The sequence below is a fragment of the Strongylocentrotus purpuratus genome, unplaced genomic scaffold (assembly GCF_000002235.5).
Source record: "Strongylocentrotus purpuratus isolate Spur 01 unplaced genomic scaffold, Spur_5.0 spur5_scaffold_7, whole genome shotgun sequence".
NCBI lineage: Eukaryota > Metazoa > Echinodermata > Echinoidea > Camarodonta > Strongylocentrotidae > Strongylocentrotus > Strongylocentrotus purpuratus.
In genome coordinates this window covers 641,653-659,107 of record NW_022145613.1, presented here as the reverse complement: position 1 = coordinate 659,107, position 17,455 = coordinate 641,653, and the positions used below count along the sequence as shown (strand labels likewise).

Below are 17,455 nucleotides of genomic sequence, written 5' to 3'. Positions count from 1 at the left end.
GAAATACCATTAATGGGGGTACAAATTTGCACACAGCAAACCCATAGTCCAGTCAAGAATTACCCCCTAATCTCTCGGAGAGCTCGAGAGTCTTCGGGCAATTCAAAGCATTACATAAGGTCCAATGGTCATAAAACTCAAGGCTAACCCTGGTGATTAACAACACCTGTTATTGGGTAAACACCCGAACGGTGTCGAATTCCCCATGAGAGCCGACTACTCAGTGACTTTAAAGGCTTGACTGGGCAGTTAAGTGTTTAATACCCAGTAAGAAGGCCAGAATATCTCCAATCACCCAATGCATCTCATGTGTACCCTCCACCTAGACATATTTGTGTACCGGTAGGTAGAATTAATAAGATCAACCTCAAAAACTGTACCTATTCCAAAGGGTGGGATCGTGTTTTTCAAATTGATTAAATGCCTTTTTTTTTGTAATCGAGGCAGCTGCAAAAGAAAACACAAACATTTCCTGCAGAAACGAGTACAATGGTCTGCATGAGATCTGTAACGGGAGCTTAGTGCTGGATGTCCAGTCTGGTATAATAATACACTGGAAATTCATTATCTGTCACACACAAATACAGTTAAATCTAAAACTAAATCTGTGCAATGCTATATGGGTGTATCTGTGTTAGGACTTGACTTGATAAACAATGTTTCCTTAATAATGATCCAAATTGTCCAATTTTAAGAATTGCTCTGGCAATTTATGCATATATTATTTGCTATTTCAGTCATTTAACATGAAGTTGACCAAAGGTTGATCCTCTGTATCTACACACTTGTCATCTTACTCACAGATCTTTACACATGCATCATACCTTCTCTCTTTCAGTTCAGTTCATTTTATTCAAAACCACACAAAACATGATATAATCTGTTACATTTCAACTTGATTACATCATAAACTGAATGGTTTTAGGACCCCTTTCATGAAAATTGTGGGATCTTTTTCCTGATCTACAATGTACATGTACTGGTAGTCCATGGTCCATACTACCTAGATCAATTATTATAATCTCCTGCTCTCCCATAAAGTCTTTTGATAAGCCCCTTGATTTAAGATAGTTCATGCGTAGTACGGTAGTAGGTCCATGATGCTAACAATACAAGGAGTATAAAAGTGTCCAATATACTCCTTTTATTGTTAGCATCATGTATAGTGAGTGTCCATAGTGAGTGTCCATAGTGAGTGTCCATAGTGAGTGTCCATAGTGAGTGTCCATAGTGAGTGTCCATAGTGAGTGTCCATAGTGAGTGTCCATAGTGAGTATGTATCTCTCATCTCTCTCCCAGACAATCTGTTGGCTTAATAAGGATCTTCCTATCTAGATGATGTACTCCCTGATATTCTTTGCACGAACGAACGACGAACGATGTATCTCTCATGGGAGACATGACCCAATGATCTCCTTCCACCATATCATGTTTGAAAGTGAACTTTTAGCATTCTTCAAGATTGCTGAAAAAAACTGCCTATTTTTCGTACAGTGTTACTTATTATATTCCTTTTACTGTACTAACCCTCTTACATGCAAAATATCCTGAAAAAATTCTCAAACCACAAAGATATTTATGGTTTTCTGTAATTCCCTGACATAACAGTAAATTCTCCCAACTAGTTTTTGAATTATCCCAACCGTTTTTCCACGAAAATAAGACATAAAATAGGCTTTAAAAAAATCTTTGGACACTTAAATGTTTGGAATGGTATATAGAGCCAATTTAATGCTTTGTGATGTGACGATTTACATTCACCTAAAATTTATTTTGATTATAACTATGTTGTTGGGAGACTTTAGGAATCAATCAAAATATCAGATCAGTTTTTCCCAATCACTCAAAACTTCAGATTATCTTTAATTGTACATCTAGCATTGAAGTCATTACCTTAGCATCATTTTCCTCTCATCTGAACAATGTTACCAAGTCCCTTTAAAGGGGCTTCAGTCAGGAGGCAATAAAGTTAGAAATCAATTCAAACCTACTATTACCTTATGATGGTTATAAAATACTAAATAAATCTTTATGTATAAACATGTTACCGGCACTCATTCTTTTCACACTCACATTATACCCTATATTCACTAAAACACCAATATACTGGTACATACATTAGTCAGTTTGTTTTCTACACATTTGATTCAAAACAAATTAATTTGTTCCCTTGATCATTTACAATTCTTCATGAGTTTTAATTAGATTCATATGTACTGCAGGATATATGTTTTAGGCTACACATACATTGTAATTCATATACCAGTAGCCTATTCTTTTGAAAGTGAAAGCAAATGAAACTGAAAGGGTGATGTATTTCCTTTAATGATGATGCTTTCATTCTTATCCCACAAACGCCGCCGCAATACAGGAGACGCATGCATGCTTATCAATTTCCAACCACTGAGAAAAATGACTCGTGGGGAATTTACCAGTGTAATAAATAACATGAATGACCTACTACCTAGTCATATGCTGTCTTAACCCCTTGAGTACTGAATTATCTCATTCCCATAGGCTTAATACAGGGATCACCCAATTCCCATATACAGTGGGTTAAACCATGGAGCTACCAGTATAGATAGCTCCGTGGTTAAACAATTAACTGCTGAATTCTCTCATTGCCATTTATACCAGTTCTCATGGACAATGCTTTGAGCTACCACAAACTGAATTATCTAACTGTGACCAGACTCAATGAGATATTGCATCTCAGATTATTTGGATATATTAATAAATACTAGTTTAAACACATAAATCTAATCCAACTTGCAGAGAAAGGGTCTCATTAGCTCCAATAAGGATGATTAACTTGTCCAAGGTACAATATTTGTGGGTTATTGCAGTAAAAATTACAGGGGGCACGTTGGCCCATGGAAGAAAATTCATGTGAATTGCGAATGTTTGAGTTTTGCAAAACACTTGGAGAAAAAATATGTAGAATCTAGAAAGAGCTATGTTAAAAAAAAAACACTTGTTAACAATATTGCATGTTTATGTATACTGCTTGAAATGGTAAGAGAGGCTGTCCTCATAAATGTTGGTATATCAGACTTTCAGTATATTATAATACAGATTTGAGTACCGGTATACAGTACTAAAGCCATTTCTAGTTGGATTAGAATTAAGAATTAGTCAATTCTTTATTTCATCTCAGACCGTTAGTTATTCAGTTATATCACTTTCATCCTTATTTTACTATTCATAAATTTTCAATTCAGTATGTTAAAAAATCTGTTTGATTGGACTTTGAAGTATCTGGTTAGCAATATTTTTTAGTAGCTCTTGAAACTGTCATTGAAACTAGATTCATACCATATCATCTTTTCCATTGTGTAAACATTACAACAGTACAACAATACTTTTAAAAATCACGGAAGTACTTATGTTTGGTGTCATGTTCATACACTTCAAAGAATGGTCTCTCTTTGCTTTTGTTTTTATTCTCTTTGTGTAGAATCATGTAAGGGTCAAAGTCTGTATGTTGTGAGCTCAGTACGCTGGCTAAAACTTGAAGTTTCCCCAGTGCAATCATGTGACCGCATTTTCTTTGTGATAGGTACCAGTTTTGATGAAGATTGTTGACACTATATCAGATGATGAGTATTACAAGACTCTTGGAATAAGCAGCAAACAGGATTCTGCACGTACTGATTTAAAAGGTAAGATTCGGTTCCTTCCTGTTTTCTAACCCTTTAACTAAAGTAGGCATCATATTACCTTTAATATCAAAATATGAAATTTAAAAAAAAATTGAAGGACAATATGGTATTCTAATTCTGATGCAATTTCAGGTATGCAGTACCGGTATATACATGCAGTATAAATTGTATTTGTTTTACTAAAATGTTTTTGTGTTTTGGAATAATACATAGATGAAGGAAATCACATTCAGTTTAGAAAGAGTTCTTTTGAAGAATGTTTGTATACCTCAAAAATATGAGCAAATATTGTTGTAATATTAGATAATAACTGGTGATCGAGTCATGAATTATAAGTAGGAAAACTTCAAAAATTTTGATTTTGTTTATTGGTTTCTTTTGATGACAAGACACTGGTTATACCCAAAAAAATGTTAGATTTGTATCATTAGATGCATTCAAGACCAAGCTGTCCAAATTTCTTGATGTAAACCACAAGGTAATATGTACCCGTACATATCATTGTAGCGTACTTTATGACATATGCAGTGTATGGAAGCAAGGTAATAACAGAGAGGGTTTTAAATGAACATGCAACAAGTGAATGTTTTTTTCTATTCATAATTTTCACGTGCTAAAATTATGATTTGGGTATGGTAATGTTTTTTATCGGTGCAGTCATACTCCTGATAAATAAACACTGAATGAATCTCTATTTTATTTTGTGCAGAAAGTCTGTTCTAAATTTCCTTAAACAGGAAGTGAATACCTGTTACTCAAGCTATTAGTTACATGTATACTGCACATTGAAATCTGTAAAATGTTTTTTTAAATACCTCTCCTTAATTTGTTTTTATTTCTCTTGAATTACTTTCAACGGAACTGGAATCTTTTAGGGATGTGCTGATGTTGACGCTTCCATGCGAATAATATACACTTATGTGTTGTTCTACATGCTTGAAATGAATATGACTGATGCCTTCAAATGTGTACGTCAAGATAATTGGAGGAATATTGTGAACTCTAATATATATAGACAAATGATGTGAGAGACATAGCCTGGAAGAAAACAAAAGTCAGACACACTCTGTAAAGAGCAAGCAGGCGAAATGTTCAGAAGACGCAGAAAGAGAGATGCACAGAAAACTGAGGTTGGACCCAGGTCCACCATCAAACGAACAATGTCTATTGAATCCATGGATTCTACTATGAGCGATGCATCCTTCAATGTCACCAACAAACCAACAGACTTAAGGGATTTCAAATTAGCCAACATCTTCTGGCGTGCCAAGCTCTCTTGCCATCGATTTCATGTCGGTAACCCCCTGGTGACCTTCAGTGACCTTTGGCCTGAAGAGGTCAAGGATCTGATCTCTTGTTTCAAGGACCCTGAGTTGCAGGATTCAGTGGTGACATGCTGTAAACTGGTGCTCCGGTGTGGACCAATCAGAGTCCTCAGAGAGCTGCTTGATCAAAGAATCATAAGTAAGTAGGGATGTACTGGGATTGTAAAGGCTGCCTGATTTGCAATTAATAATAATGATAATATTCAGCTTTTATATATGCGCTTATCACATCTCGGATGTCTCTAAGCGCTTTACAGATATACTTTTACCCCGGTCATTGGTTTCAGTGCTTGCCCGCACACACTGTGTGCACAATCTCCACTCCCTGGGGAGCATTCCAGCCAGGCCTGACTTGACACTCAATTGTACACATGTACAAGGGAGAGTAGTTTGAGCAAATGAGTGAAAAACAGTACCGGTAATCATATTTATCTGATCAAAATTTCATCTGACAATCCTGACTCTTGCTCTGTTTGGTGAATACAGTCTTAAGTTAAAAGAAATTAAGTATTTTTAATGTTCTAAGATTATGTAGATTTATGAAACACATGTTTTGAAGAATTTTAACCCCGATCCAGCAATTTGTGTGTAATACCTTTAAGATTTTCAATACTTGTTTTCATCTCCATTCTTTATCAAGCATCTATTTTATTTCACAATAAGAGAGGCAAGAGGGTAGAATTTTATAGTCCAAAGTTTTAAGGGAGTAATCAACCTTTTTTCACTTCGCTATAATACATTTTTGTCTGTTTTGTATTATCAGATATAGATCAACGTCTTGAAGAAGGACTAGGTCTCTTACACTACGCAGTCCTGGCATGTAATGATGAAGCTGTATCCTTTCTGTGTAGTAGAGGTGCCTCCGTCAAACAGCAGGATAAGCTAGGTAAGTCTTCCAGAAAGTACACCAAACCTGCTTTAGTGACCACCTGTCCCTTGAAAATGGTTTCTTATTGAAACATGTACTAAAGGAACCTGTACTAAAGACCACTTTTCTTGTCTCCCTTGGATGGTCTTTATAGACAGGTTTCACTGAACTTACAAGAGCAAATTTGTATGAAATTTCTTTGAAGAATTAATGATTAGCTAAAGGATACACGATGTGTATATGAATCGAAGGAATGTTAACTGACATTGCATATATTTGGGAAGTCAGCTGTCACCTACAATGTAGGCTACAGTACTGAAGTGTGACGTCATATTAGCCAAATTTTCAAGGTTGCCGGTTCAGTTGTGCTAAACATGGGCGTGGTGATCACACTAGCGCTAAACATTAAATTTGCCCTGCTCCAGCCCTTTGCTTGAATGTTGTCGCGGTGAACCTCATGCTAGGCTCTGTTGTTTTAGAACTAGTAACCCGAACGACAAGCAAATATGACGTGAGCACTTTGGTACTCTATTGTTTGAGCAAGAAAGCTGGCCGGTCATATCATTGCTGATGCTCATGATGTGTCCCTCCTGTTTGTACAATTCATTTCAAATATGATGTTCACAAGGTTGATGGACCTGATTGTTTATCAGGTTTTTATTTAAAACAATGCTCATACCTGTATTTTTGTTATATCTTTTACATCAAATGTTCAGATATGAAAAACAATCACTTGTTTTTTTCATATATCTAACAGTTTTTGTTTACCTAGATACCTTAAGTTCAGCTTAATGGATTGCCTGGGTATTAAATCAATACCACTTGAGCTGGTATTAGATGTACTATTGTGATACAGATGTCATGAATATGTAAATTAGCTCCAAGTACTAGTATCTTCTGACATTCTCAAATAGTCAAGAATTAAAGTTTTAACTCTTTGCAAGGTATGGACAGTTATCATTGTAGCCTCCAGTTTTCTCATGGACGAGTTGTGCATCACCGATAATCTTGTTAAAACTTGTTCTTCTCAAAACCTACCTTGAAAATTCCCGGAAGATATTCTGAATATTAAGTCAGTCAAAGCAGAACATAGTAAATTCCAAAGTTTACAATCAGTACACATGTAAGTCAAAAAGGTGAATTTACTCATAAACATGTACTTCGGTCCCATTGTAGCAAAGTCTTATCATTGTCTTGATCAAAATCATTTGCTGTATTAACCATAACCCATAAGATGTAAATCAACAAGATTATAGGTTTCGAGTTCAGGCTTCGGGGTATATGACCTTCTTTGTAATTCTAAAGGCATCCAGTAAGGATTTAACAGGAAAGAAACAATCAATATTTTTGCTGAATTTAGCATTAATCTTTGCTAAAAAAAAAAAGTACACAGCAATGAGGGCATTAGTAAGAATTACCATACAAGATACCTTTGGAACAGTCTAACACGCCCGAAGCGGTAGCCGAGGGTGTTTGGACTGTTTTGAAGGTACAGAGTGTGGGTAATTTTACTAACGCCTGAACAAAATGATGTGTATTATTTGTTTTATAAGATTATGTTTTTATTTGTTCTATAAAATGATGTTTTATAATATGATTTCAATGAACCGTCATTAGAATAGGATAATGACCGGTCATTATCCAAATTACGCGTTCGACAAAATAAATTCATGGTCACTTGTACGCTTTCATCCAATCATTTGATTAGGATCCACGTCATCATCTTTTAATTTCCATTATTCAATGGGCCCTGTTTGGTGGTGAGGTATCAGGATGTGGCTTTGCATATAGCCTACAAGGATGCAGTTAAAGTAACCTATTAGCCTTAGTTGTGTATTAAAACTGAATCACCAGGCGAGTATTTCATTCAGGGGTTTACTAATCCTGCTTTCATCGTGTGGGTCTCCTTAACATTTACCTGAACAAATGAAGTGGATTGTACCAGTTTTTCAAAACATCTTACTGGTCATTTATTTATTCTGGTCCCTGGTTTGGTTATCTAGTATTGGGTCTTAATTACCCCACCATCACCTCAACTTTGTAATTTTATGTAACTACTATAACCCCATGACTCCATTAAGGTTGTCAAATTGCTTTCTCATCGTGCAACATATGAACTAGACTGTAGTCACATGATATCATTCGTGCGATGGAACTATTTTTATTAGTGTTCCCCTTATTTTACTATTTATCATCCTACTTTAATAGTGGGGGCAACTTCTGCAGTTTGTAGCTATTGCCTGGTCATCCCCTCCCCCAAATCATAGAATACTGGTTCTGTCACTGACAATAGTTACACAACCAGTTAAAGTGAAATTGGGATGCACACTATTTATACTCATATTGGCAGGTCCTTCTGAAAAACAGGAAAAGCTCTTTTCCTCCTTATAATTGGAATACATTCAACTAACCCTGGGGTAACCTTGTATTCTGACATTTAGTGTCGATAAGAAATACCAAACGATTAACAATCAACACATCTCTTTATCATTATACCATTACTTGGAGGTTGGATTCTTGCCAATCATTACCAAATATATTTTTTCTTCTTCCTGATAGCTCTAAAGTTAGGGGGTTACGAAGATAGTGACCTTAATAAAGTATTCCAAAGTTGAATCAGTTGTTCCATTAAGTAGGGCTTGACATGAACTAACAGGTGCCTGGTTGTTTCATGTTTTTGTCCCCACACTAATTTTCCCTCTGTAATTTATTTGTTTTAATACACTTTAGATTATAAAATTTAAGAACAAATCAGTCACAGGGAATTTTTGTGTGTGATTTGTCCACTACGATTGTTGTCGATCAGGATGTTTCTATAGGAGACTTGAAAGATAATGGTATTGTTTACCAAAAAAACCCTGGGAAAATGAATGCTAACAGAATGTTACAGGTCTGTTCCTGCAGAGGCACAATGAACCCTTTATTCATGTAGTTGGAGGACAAGTCCACTCGAAAAATAACTTACTTTCAATAAAAGCAGAAAAATCAGACAAACCAATAAAAAAAGTTTGAGCAAAATCGGATAACTAATATGAAAGTTATAAATTTTTGAAAAAGTATGTAAAACTATGGAACAATGAGAATCACAACACAAATTGCCAAGATGTTTATCAGTTTGTGACGTCATGTCCTCACAACTTATCAATTGCTTTACATAGTTTAATCCCATTAATTTCCCCTTTTATCCCCCAAAACTTGATTTCCCCATGCTTTTGCCCAGGTTATATGATTTCTATCGTATTGCATGCATGACATTTCCCAAAAACATTTATGAATTTTAAGGAATTGATACTATTTTTTGAATATTGTATTTCATAATTATTGATTTTTATATAAATAGTTTATAAATTTTTTTTTTTTTTTTTCATGATTTAACTGGACAAAAATTACTCTTTATTTGTGCATCCACACAAACACATATTACTCAAAATCTAACTTGGATGCTGGTGTGAAGAAATTCAATTCTTAGGGTGAAAATAGGAAATTTATATTATTAACTTACAGAAAATAATTGGTGGATAGTGAGGACCATACGTCACAGACTCATGAGTGAGTTGCCAATTTGTGTAGTGATTTTCAAAGTTGTTCATGTCATTAAAAATTCATAACTTTCTTATTAGTTATCTGATTTTGCTCAAACTTTTTATGATTTGTTTGTCTGATTTTTCTGGTAAGTTATTTTTGGAGTGGACTTGGGCTTTAATGATACACTTGTGTCTAGAAAATGGGCGTGGTGCTCAGTACATTATCACATGAACTTAAATGCTAATGTACAAAAGTGTTTCTACAGAACCGAGAAGGAAGATGATGAAGTGTACCTCTAAAAATTCACCTCTGAAGACCGGTACGCTATTCAGTTAGCGTTATAATGGAATTGTGGTGTGTTTCTACAGAAGCGCGAACCGGTACCTGGAAACATCCGAGAAAAAGAGGAAAACCAGGATAGTAACACTGTAACAGTCTTTTGGAATCCTGTATAAACATGCTATATGATATGACAAGTGATATACTCAGAATTTACAGTTCTTACTGATTATTCTCTATCCTAGGTCGTACGGTAGACCAGGTATGTTACTGTTCTTACTGATTATTCTCCATCCTAGGTCGTACGGTAGACCAGGTATGTTACAGTTCTTACTGATTATTCTCCATCCTAGGTCGTACGGTAGACCAGGTATGTTACTGTTCTTACTGATTATTCTCCATCCTAGGTCTTACGGTAGACCAGGTATGTTACTGTTCTTACTGATTATTCTCCATCCTAGGTCGTACGGTAGACCAGGTATGTTACTGTTCCAGGACCAGAAGATGCTTGCCTACCCGTTACCATGGAAGTTCATTCCGTAAGAAACAAGGGTCATTTCATGATAAGAAGGTCATCTTTGAGTATGTTCAGCAACCTGACCGATTCAATGACCTTCAGATCCAGATCCAGTCCATGGATTTTGATATCAATCATGACAAAGATCAGAAGGGAAACCTTCTCTTACATGCTGCTGTCAAAGGAGGTATGCTTCACAAATTATATATTTTTTTGTTTGTGTTTGGATAAATTTTCTTTTTTTATGGGCGATATTTCCCACCCAAGAATATGTCTATGGTGTAGTGAATGGTGGGAACAAGAAAAAGCTAGATTTCTGTCCTGAATGAGAAACAAAAACATTTATTGTAAAGATTGTTCTAAATTTAGATGTTTTGGGCTAAATAGAAAAATTAATTTGTGTTTGGGTAAAGAATTGTACAAACTCTACAATAAGGCCATCATGGGCTTTTCCTTTGTTCTCCTATTTCATTTGAAGTCGTTGTATAAACTGAACATTCTCTGCCTTAGTATGTATATATACTTGTATGTTTATTTGCTTTTGCTTTGTTTTTTATGAAATTGAAATGAATAAACAACTGATTAAACAACTGATTTCCCTGAAGTCTGTTAAAAGGCCGAGTTCAATATTCTCAAAGAATGGAGAACAGTTGTTAAATGGAGTATAAACATCATAGTGTTCAAATTGGCAGTGTTCCTGATCCTGGAAGTGTATATCTCTGTTGTTTTGTAACTTTCGTCATTCAGTTTCATTTTAGACAGATAACCTTTTATCAAAAGAATGCGATAGTGGAAAGAAATGATCAATGTAATAAGAGGAAATGCTTTGTATACATCATATGACTTGGCTTCGGTAATAACTATACTATACTTTCAGTTGTGTATATCCGCTGAACTTAGATGAATTATGATAGAAACATTTACACATAACTTATCTGGGATATTTTATACTAATAATCAGTTGATCTGCCAATGAAATATCATGTTCATAAATCACTTTCACTTGATGTAACATATATTTTTGTCTTAATTGAAGGGCTCCCTCAGCTGTCGTTGATCTTGAATCTAGTTCAGTTTCATGGTGCTAATGTAGAGGCTACGAACAGGAAAGGAATGACACCTCTTATTCTTGCATCTCAGCTTGGCCTCGATGTCATTGTAGAGGTGAACCTTCATTTGATAGCACCTAGCTAGCTAAGATTCTTTATCCAATCTGGCAGTTAGGGTTGGGGAGCCTTATTAGTAGGCAGCCTATGCAAATTCTCTTTTTTGCTTGTCAGATATTTTCAGAATCATTCACAAACAAACAAATTACATCCCTCCATATTTTTACACAGATTCAATCAAGTTAAACTTCTGTTCAATTCAAAATACACTACTAGTATTATGCCCACATTCAATTGAATCGTTTTCATGAAGTAGAATATACAGTTAACAACTAAATTATTCATACCCTTACCAAGTTTTGTAATTAGCTAAGTATGTGAAAATTGATTTGTCCCAATTTTTGTTTCTTAATGTGACTTGTTGAAGCTTACATCTAAAGTTATTCAAGGCCCTGATTCAACCTCTCCACCTTTCATTACCGAGTTAAAAAAATACACCCCCAAAACATTGAATTTACAAGAAGTACAAATAATTATGTTATTAACCATGCAAATTATGTAATAGTAATAATAATAATAATAATAATAGTATGTTCGTATATAGCACTGATGTTTGTGAATCTTGACACTCCTGGTACTCCACAATAAGCAATGCTACATGTTTAAGAAGGTATACACAACAATTTTTGTACTGCATACTTGAATTAATTAATCATATTTGTTGAAAATTATATTTGTGCAGATCTTGATTTGTGTGATTGGTGCTGATCCAGATACGAAGAACAATGTGAATGGATGGACAGCCTTACATTATGCAGCTCAGAAGAACCATGTCCATGTCATAGAGTAAGAACTATTATCATCAAATAATTATTCTATTCACAGGATATGATCCAAGGTATTGCATTATGAAATGCAAATAGATATAACACCTGACTGCTGTGCTATGCTCAGTTGACTTGGACATTCCAGATTGCTTGCATATTTAAATGGGGTAGTACAAGGCTTTCCAATTAATTTAAAATTGAGATTGAAATTGAAATTGAAACTGAAAATTTATTTTCCATTCAGGAATTAGTTTTTTACTGGTATAAATTTTCACAAAGAACGAACAGAGAAGGAAGAGAAAATAGGACAAGGCTTACTCAGTCATGAAATATGAAAATGTTGTTGAACTGCTTAAACTTAATAAGAAACTTGATATTAAACACATCTAGGATAAATTAATCTTTTTAGTTCAGTGATGTTCAATTCTAAAGGCAATTGCAATGATGCCCTTTGCAATGATAATAATACAGTATAAAAAGATGTATTTATCGAGTGACATAGAGTTTCTGAAGCTTCTTTGCATTTTTGATGAGTTTAAATAGATCTGTGTTAATTCTACCAATAGTAGAAATTTAGGAAGGAAAGCCAGCCACAAGTACATGATAATATGGATATAGCTAAGCTAGTTTATGTGCTGATCATTTGCTTCCACTGTACACTAGAGTTGGTTCATGTAAAGATTACATTTTTATATGCTTTTATTTGTTTTATAGCTGCCTTGTGAAAAGAGGTGCTGACATAAATATAGAAGATAAATTTAGTATGCGAGCAGATGACATTGCCGGCCGATGTGATAACAATGAGTGTCGTGACCTCATACGTAACCTTCGACATCAGCGCTGTATCCTGCTCAGTCAGTATGTCAGAAAGGTTAGATGGTTTGAAATATGAATTGTATGTTGAACAGAACATTTAGGTGAAATCCCACTGTTCCTACTAAAAGAGGATAGTTCAGGCAAGCATCAGAAAAACGATATTTCTTAATTGTTTTGCAAAATCAGGAAATGCTCCCTTCCACATAGGGACTTCTGTTTCATATTTTGTTTTGGGTTTTACCGGATTATTTCCGGAAATTCCTGTTCAAATCTTCCAGAAATAAATTCGAATGGAGATAGCTACAGTATGAATGCAGAGTTATTATCAGTGACAGAATGTATTGAATTCAAGGCCATTTCTACTTCCTGAATCCCCTGAATGACCTTTCAGTTGTATTGTTTAAACCCAACAGCTTTAAATACTTTCAAATAGATTAACAGTGATTTGACATTGGGGCAGGCCTTAAAAGGTTGTAACTGTCATTTTGTAATGTGACAATTGTGATATTATTTAGTAAACTTTGACATAGAATTGAAGAATAGCTTGAATTAAAACAAGGAGAATTTGTTTTAAAGACCCTATGGTTCTCTTACTATGGTATGTTATGAATGGGATCTTGTAACAGAGAGGTCCCAGGTTTTACAGAAAGTAAATGTGCTCCTGAACTCAAAGGTATTAATCCTCGATAAAAGAGTCTCCTAGATGAGACTTAAAGGTAGGTTTAGTGGTTATTTATCTACTTGTAAAATCAGGATTGTTTTTGTATCACCAGATTGTTTGATACTGTGTGTTTTTATTATCTTGATTTGAAGGGCAACCTGTCACCAAATGATGCCAGAGTGAAATTCTCTGATCATTTCAACGTTGATAATGATGGACTAACCCTCATCATGGCTGCTGCCAAAGCAAACAGGTAACACGTAATTTTTTTTAAAGGCATCGTTTAACAATTTTTCCTGTTTTATAAATCTGACGTGCATGGCCCTACATGTTATCAGTGTCTGTGATATAGACTGTAGTGTTGAAATTTTTATTTCAAATCATTAATATCTTGATAATCAGACAGGAGATCGGCTTGTAAAAGTCATGGGATTCCTGAATGACCTAAAGGTTTATAAATATGATTGCAGCATGAGCTAAATCCAGGATTTGGTTTAGAATCTGAGGCAAAGATACCCAATCCCTTTAACTGACCCTGCATGACTATTACTGAAGAATAATGCAATCATAACAAACGGTATACCAACAATTGTTGATAAATGGTATACTTAAATTTTGTTCAGAGCATGTTGAAATTAAGCATAATCAGAAAACAGCGCCCTTAAAACAAGACTACCTATTTTGAAAGTATTCTTCAACATAAACAGTTTAACTTTTAAAAAACCAATTTATCCAAATCTATATATTTACAAAAAAAATATATATATAATTTTAAAGGGGAAAAAACCCTAAGAGAAGAGGCGTAAATATTCACTTCTGAATGACAAACGCCTATAAACCAAAACAACAACAACAATAGGTATTTCTTTTCTACTGAGTCAGCATACTTTGTAAAGATTAATTCAGAAAAAATAGATTTTAAAAGAAAATCTTGTTTTTACCTTGTTTTATTCTTTTTACAGGTGTGACAATCTGAGCATCCTGTTAAAGGAGAAGAACTGTCCTGTCAATGCACAGCATCACATGGTAAGTTGAATCAATCAGTATCAGTTCAGTACGAGTAGATTGTAGTCTTATTGATGTAATGTCTATGGAGAACAAAAACATGTCATTAACCAGCAGTTGGAGGAGAATTTGTGTGTTTTAAATTCATTTGTCTTACCATACTTTATTAGTGGTTGTAGGTGTTAGGAAGGGGTGGGAGGGGTAATTGATTCTAGGGTTAGCTTTTATTGTTGTCAGAGAGAAGGGAGTTGTGGTCTCTGGGATGGATAGTCCAGGAAGTAGTCAGTCTTGTCACCCTTAAACAGTAGCCCCTCTGTAGGTATCATAGTCAGTTATGACCTGGTTCAGAGTCCATGGTATGCAAATAATTCATGTTTATGAGTGAGATAATACAATTATTTTATGAGGTAGGAAATGCAGCTGTTCTATTCAGTACATTGATTAAAATTAAGATATTTCCTTGTTTCTGCTGTTAAAAATGCCTTTTTCAATTTTTGTTCTCTCTAGACTGGAAAAACAGCACTTACTATGGCCGCCATGGATGGCAATGCGAACGTCCTCCAGACCTTGCTGACCCACAATGCATTGGCCACTATTCCTGACATTGAGGGCAGGCTTGCACTTCACTACGCATGTATCCATGGCCATATCGACTGTGTACAGGTCATTGTTGAATCAACTCAGGGTCTACATGTAAGTCTTATCTATTCATTACCAGTTGCATCAGGGGGGGGGGGTGTTTCATAAAGCTGTTTGTAAAGTTACGCATGACTTTACGAACGACTTGTATATGAAAAGCTAAATGGGGTGCTCAATCCTTATTAACTGTATCAACTAAAGTTGAACTGTGCAGATCTAGGTTAACATTCTTATTATAACAAACATTTTTAATGCAAAGTATATTTTTATGCCTCCGTTACGAAGTAGCCGGAGGCATTATGTTTTTGGGTTGTCCGTCCGTACGTACGTACGTACGTACGTCTGTACGTACGTACGTCCCGTTCTTGTGATCGCGTTATCTGAAGAACCGATGGATCGATTCCTGCCAAACTTTGGTCATGTATGTATCTTGCAGAGCCGATGAACTGATTAGATTTTTTGGTCACGAGGTCAAAGGTCAAAGGTCACAGGGCTCATAAGGTATGCAAAAACAGCTCGTGATCGCGTTATCTGAAGAACTGATTGATGGATTCCTGCCAAACTTTGGTCATGTATGTATCTTGCAGAGCCAATGAACTGATTAGATTTTGGGGTCACGGGGTCAAAGGTCAAAGGTCACAGGGCTCATTAGGTATGCAAAAACAGCTCGTGATCGCGTTATCTGAAGAACTGATTGATGGATTCCTGCCAAACTTTGGTCATGTATGTATCTTGCAGAGCCAATGAACTGATTAGATTTTGGGGTCACGAGGTTAAAGGTCAAAGGTCACAGGGCTCATTAGGTATGCAAAAACAGCTCGTGATCGCGTTATCTGAAGAACTGATTGATGGATTCCTGCCAAACTTTGGTCATGTATGTATCTTGCAGAGCCAATGAACTGATTAGATTTTGGGGTCACGAGGTCAAAGGTCAAAGGTCACAGGGCTCATTAGGTATGCAAAAACAGCTTGTGAACGCATTCTCATTAGAACTGACAGATGGATTACTATTTAACTCAGGACATCTTGCAGAGCCAATGAACTGAGTAGATTTTAGGGTCATGAGGTCAAAGATCAAAGGGTCATATATGTATATGAGAAATTGCTTGTAATCACGATATTCTGAGAACCTGTCAATGGATTACAATTGAACTTGAATTCGAAAAATTTCTTCTGTTTTGGTTTGTAAAATTGCTCTATGACGGAGGCATCATTTTCGACTGCGCGCAGTCGAATTCCATCTAGTTTGCCAAAATTTAATTTTTGTCATTGGAAATATCAGAAAAAACTTTAGGCATCCTATCTGACACATATACAAGTCATTCGTAAAGTCATGCGTAATTTTACTAACAGCTGTATGAAAGACTCATTTATTTACAAGCTGTACACCTTGTGATGGTGACAGATTTCTTTGTAGTCTATGTAAGCATGTAAGCCATCGTTAAGGTTCAGTATTTAGGAAGTGACTTATTTTAGGTGAAACAAAATTAAAACACATTGCTCATTGAAGTACAGTTGAATTATTAGTGAATCTTAAGAAGAAGAAAAAAAGGATTGTGACATAATAAAGGGAATGAATACCATTTTCAAGATTAATATTAGTACCAGGGTAGTGATTGTAAAGTACCAAGAAGCATTAATGAGAGAGAGAGAGAGAAACAGAAATATTTAGTGCTATGTAAAACAAGAGCTCTTATCCTTGTTTTCATCAGGGTTTATACACTGCCTTCCAACTTGCCAAAGACACTTCCATCAAAGCTCTTCTCCATGAAGCCATGGAGAGACGTCAACGTGAGATCACTAACCCAACTCTGTTTGAGTGTGTTATGAACGGTGATGCTTCTAAGATCTATTGTATGTTAGAAGAAGGTGATGATGTCAATCCTATCACTGGTACTAGTGACTGGCCTGTCTACATGGCTGTAGGCAACGGACATTTTGAAGTCGTCAAGCTACTCCAGCAGGTACCTTAACATTTTCTTATGCCACTTTTCTTGGAAGTATTGATACTATGCTCAATAAAATGAAATTTGTTAGGTTCTACTTCAAAACAATATACTGGAAAAAGGCTTCAGCCTACTGTCTTTATGAAATAATATATATTTTCAATAAATCATTTACATCAATCAGTTCCATTTTTCCTTTCATAGATATATAATGGAAGTTTCCATCCATTCTTAATAAGTTATGTGATATTTCAATTTTGTAAAAAATGTTCCTCTTTT

At 35.3% G+C, this 17,455-nt stretch overlaps 1 protein-coding gene across 4 annotated transcripts in view; it reads left to right on the top strand.

Annotated features, from left to right (window-relative positions):
• Positions 1-17,455, top strand: part of LOC754234 (ankyrin-1) — a 31,249-nt gene that overhangs the window by 3,341 nt on the left and 10,453 nt on the right. For all 4 annotated transcript variants that reach the window (XM_030974126.1, XM_030974125.1, XM_030974124.1 and 1 more), the window contains exons 2-12: positions 3,560-3,662; positions 4,538-5,126; positions 5,751-5,873; positions 10,121-10,363; positions 11,213-11,340; positions 12,025-12,128; positions 12,824-12,980; positions 13,739-13,839; positions 14,549-14,612; positions 15,099-15,284; positions 16,943-17,194. In XM_030974126.1, coding sequence (XP_030829986.1) covers positions 4,751-5,126; positions 5,751-5,873; positions 10,121-10,363; positions 11,213-11,340; positions 12,025-12,128; positions 12,824-12,980; positions 13,739-13,839; positions 14,549-14,612; positions 15,099-15,284; positions 16,943-17,194 — 1,734 coding nt within the window. In that variant the 5' untranslated portion in view covers positions 3,560-3,662; positions 4,538-4,750. The remainder of the gene's footprint in view (positions 1-3,559; positions 3,663-4,537; positions 5,127-5,750; positions 5,874-10,120; positions 10,364-11,212; positions 11,341-12,024; positions 12,129-12,823; positions 12,981-13,738; positions 13,840-14,548; positions 14,613-15,098; positions 15,285-16,942; positions 17,195-17,455) is intronic.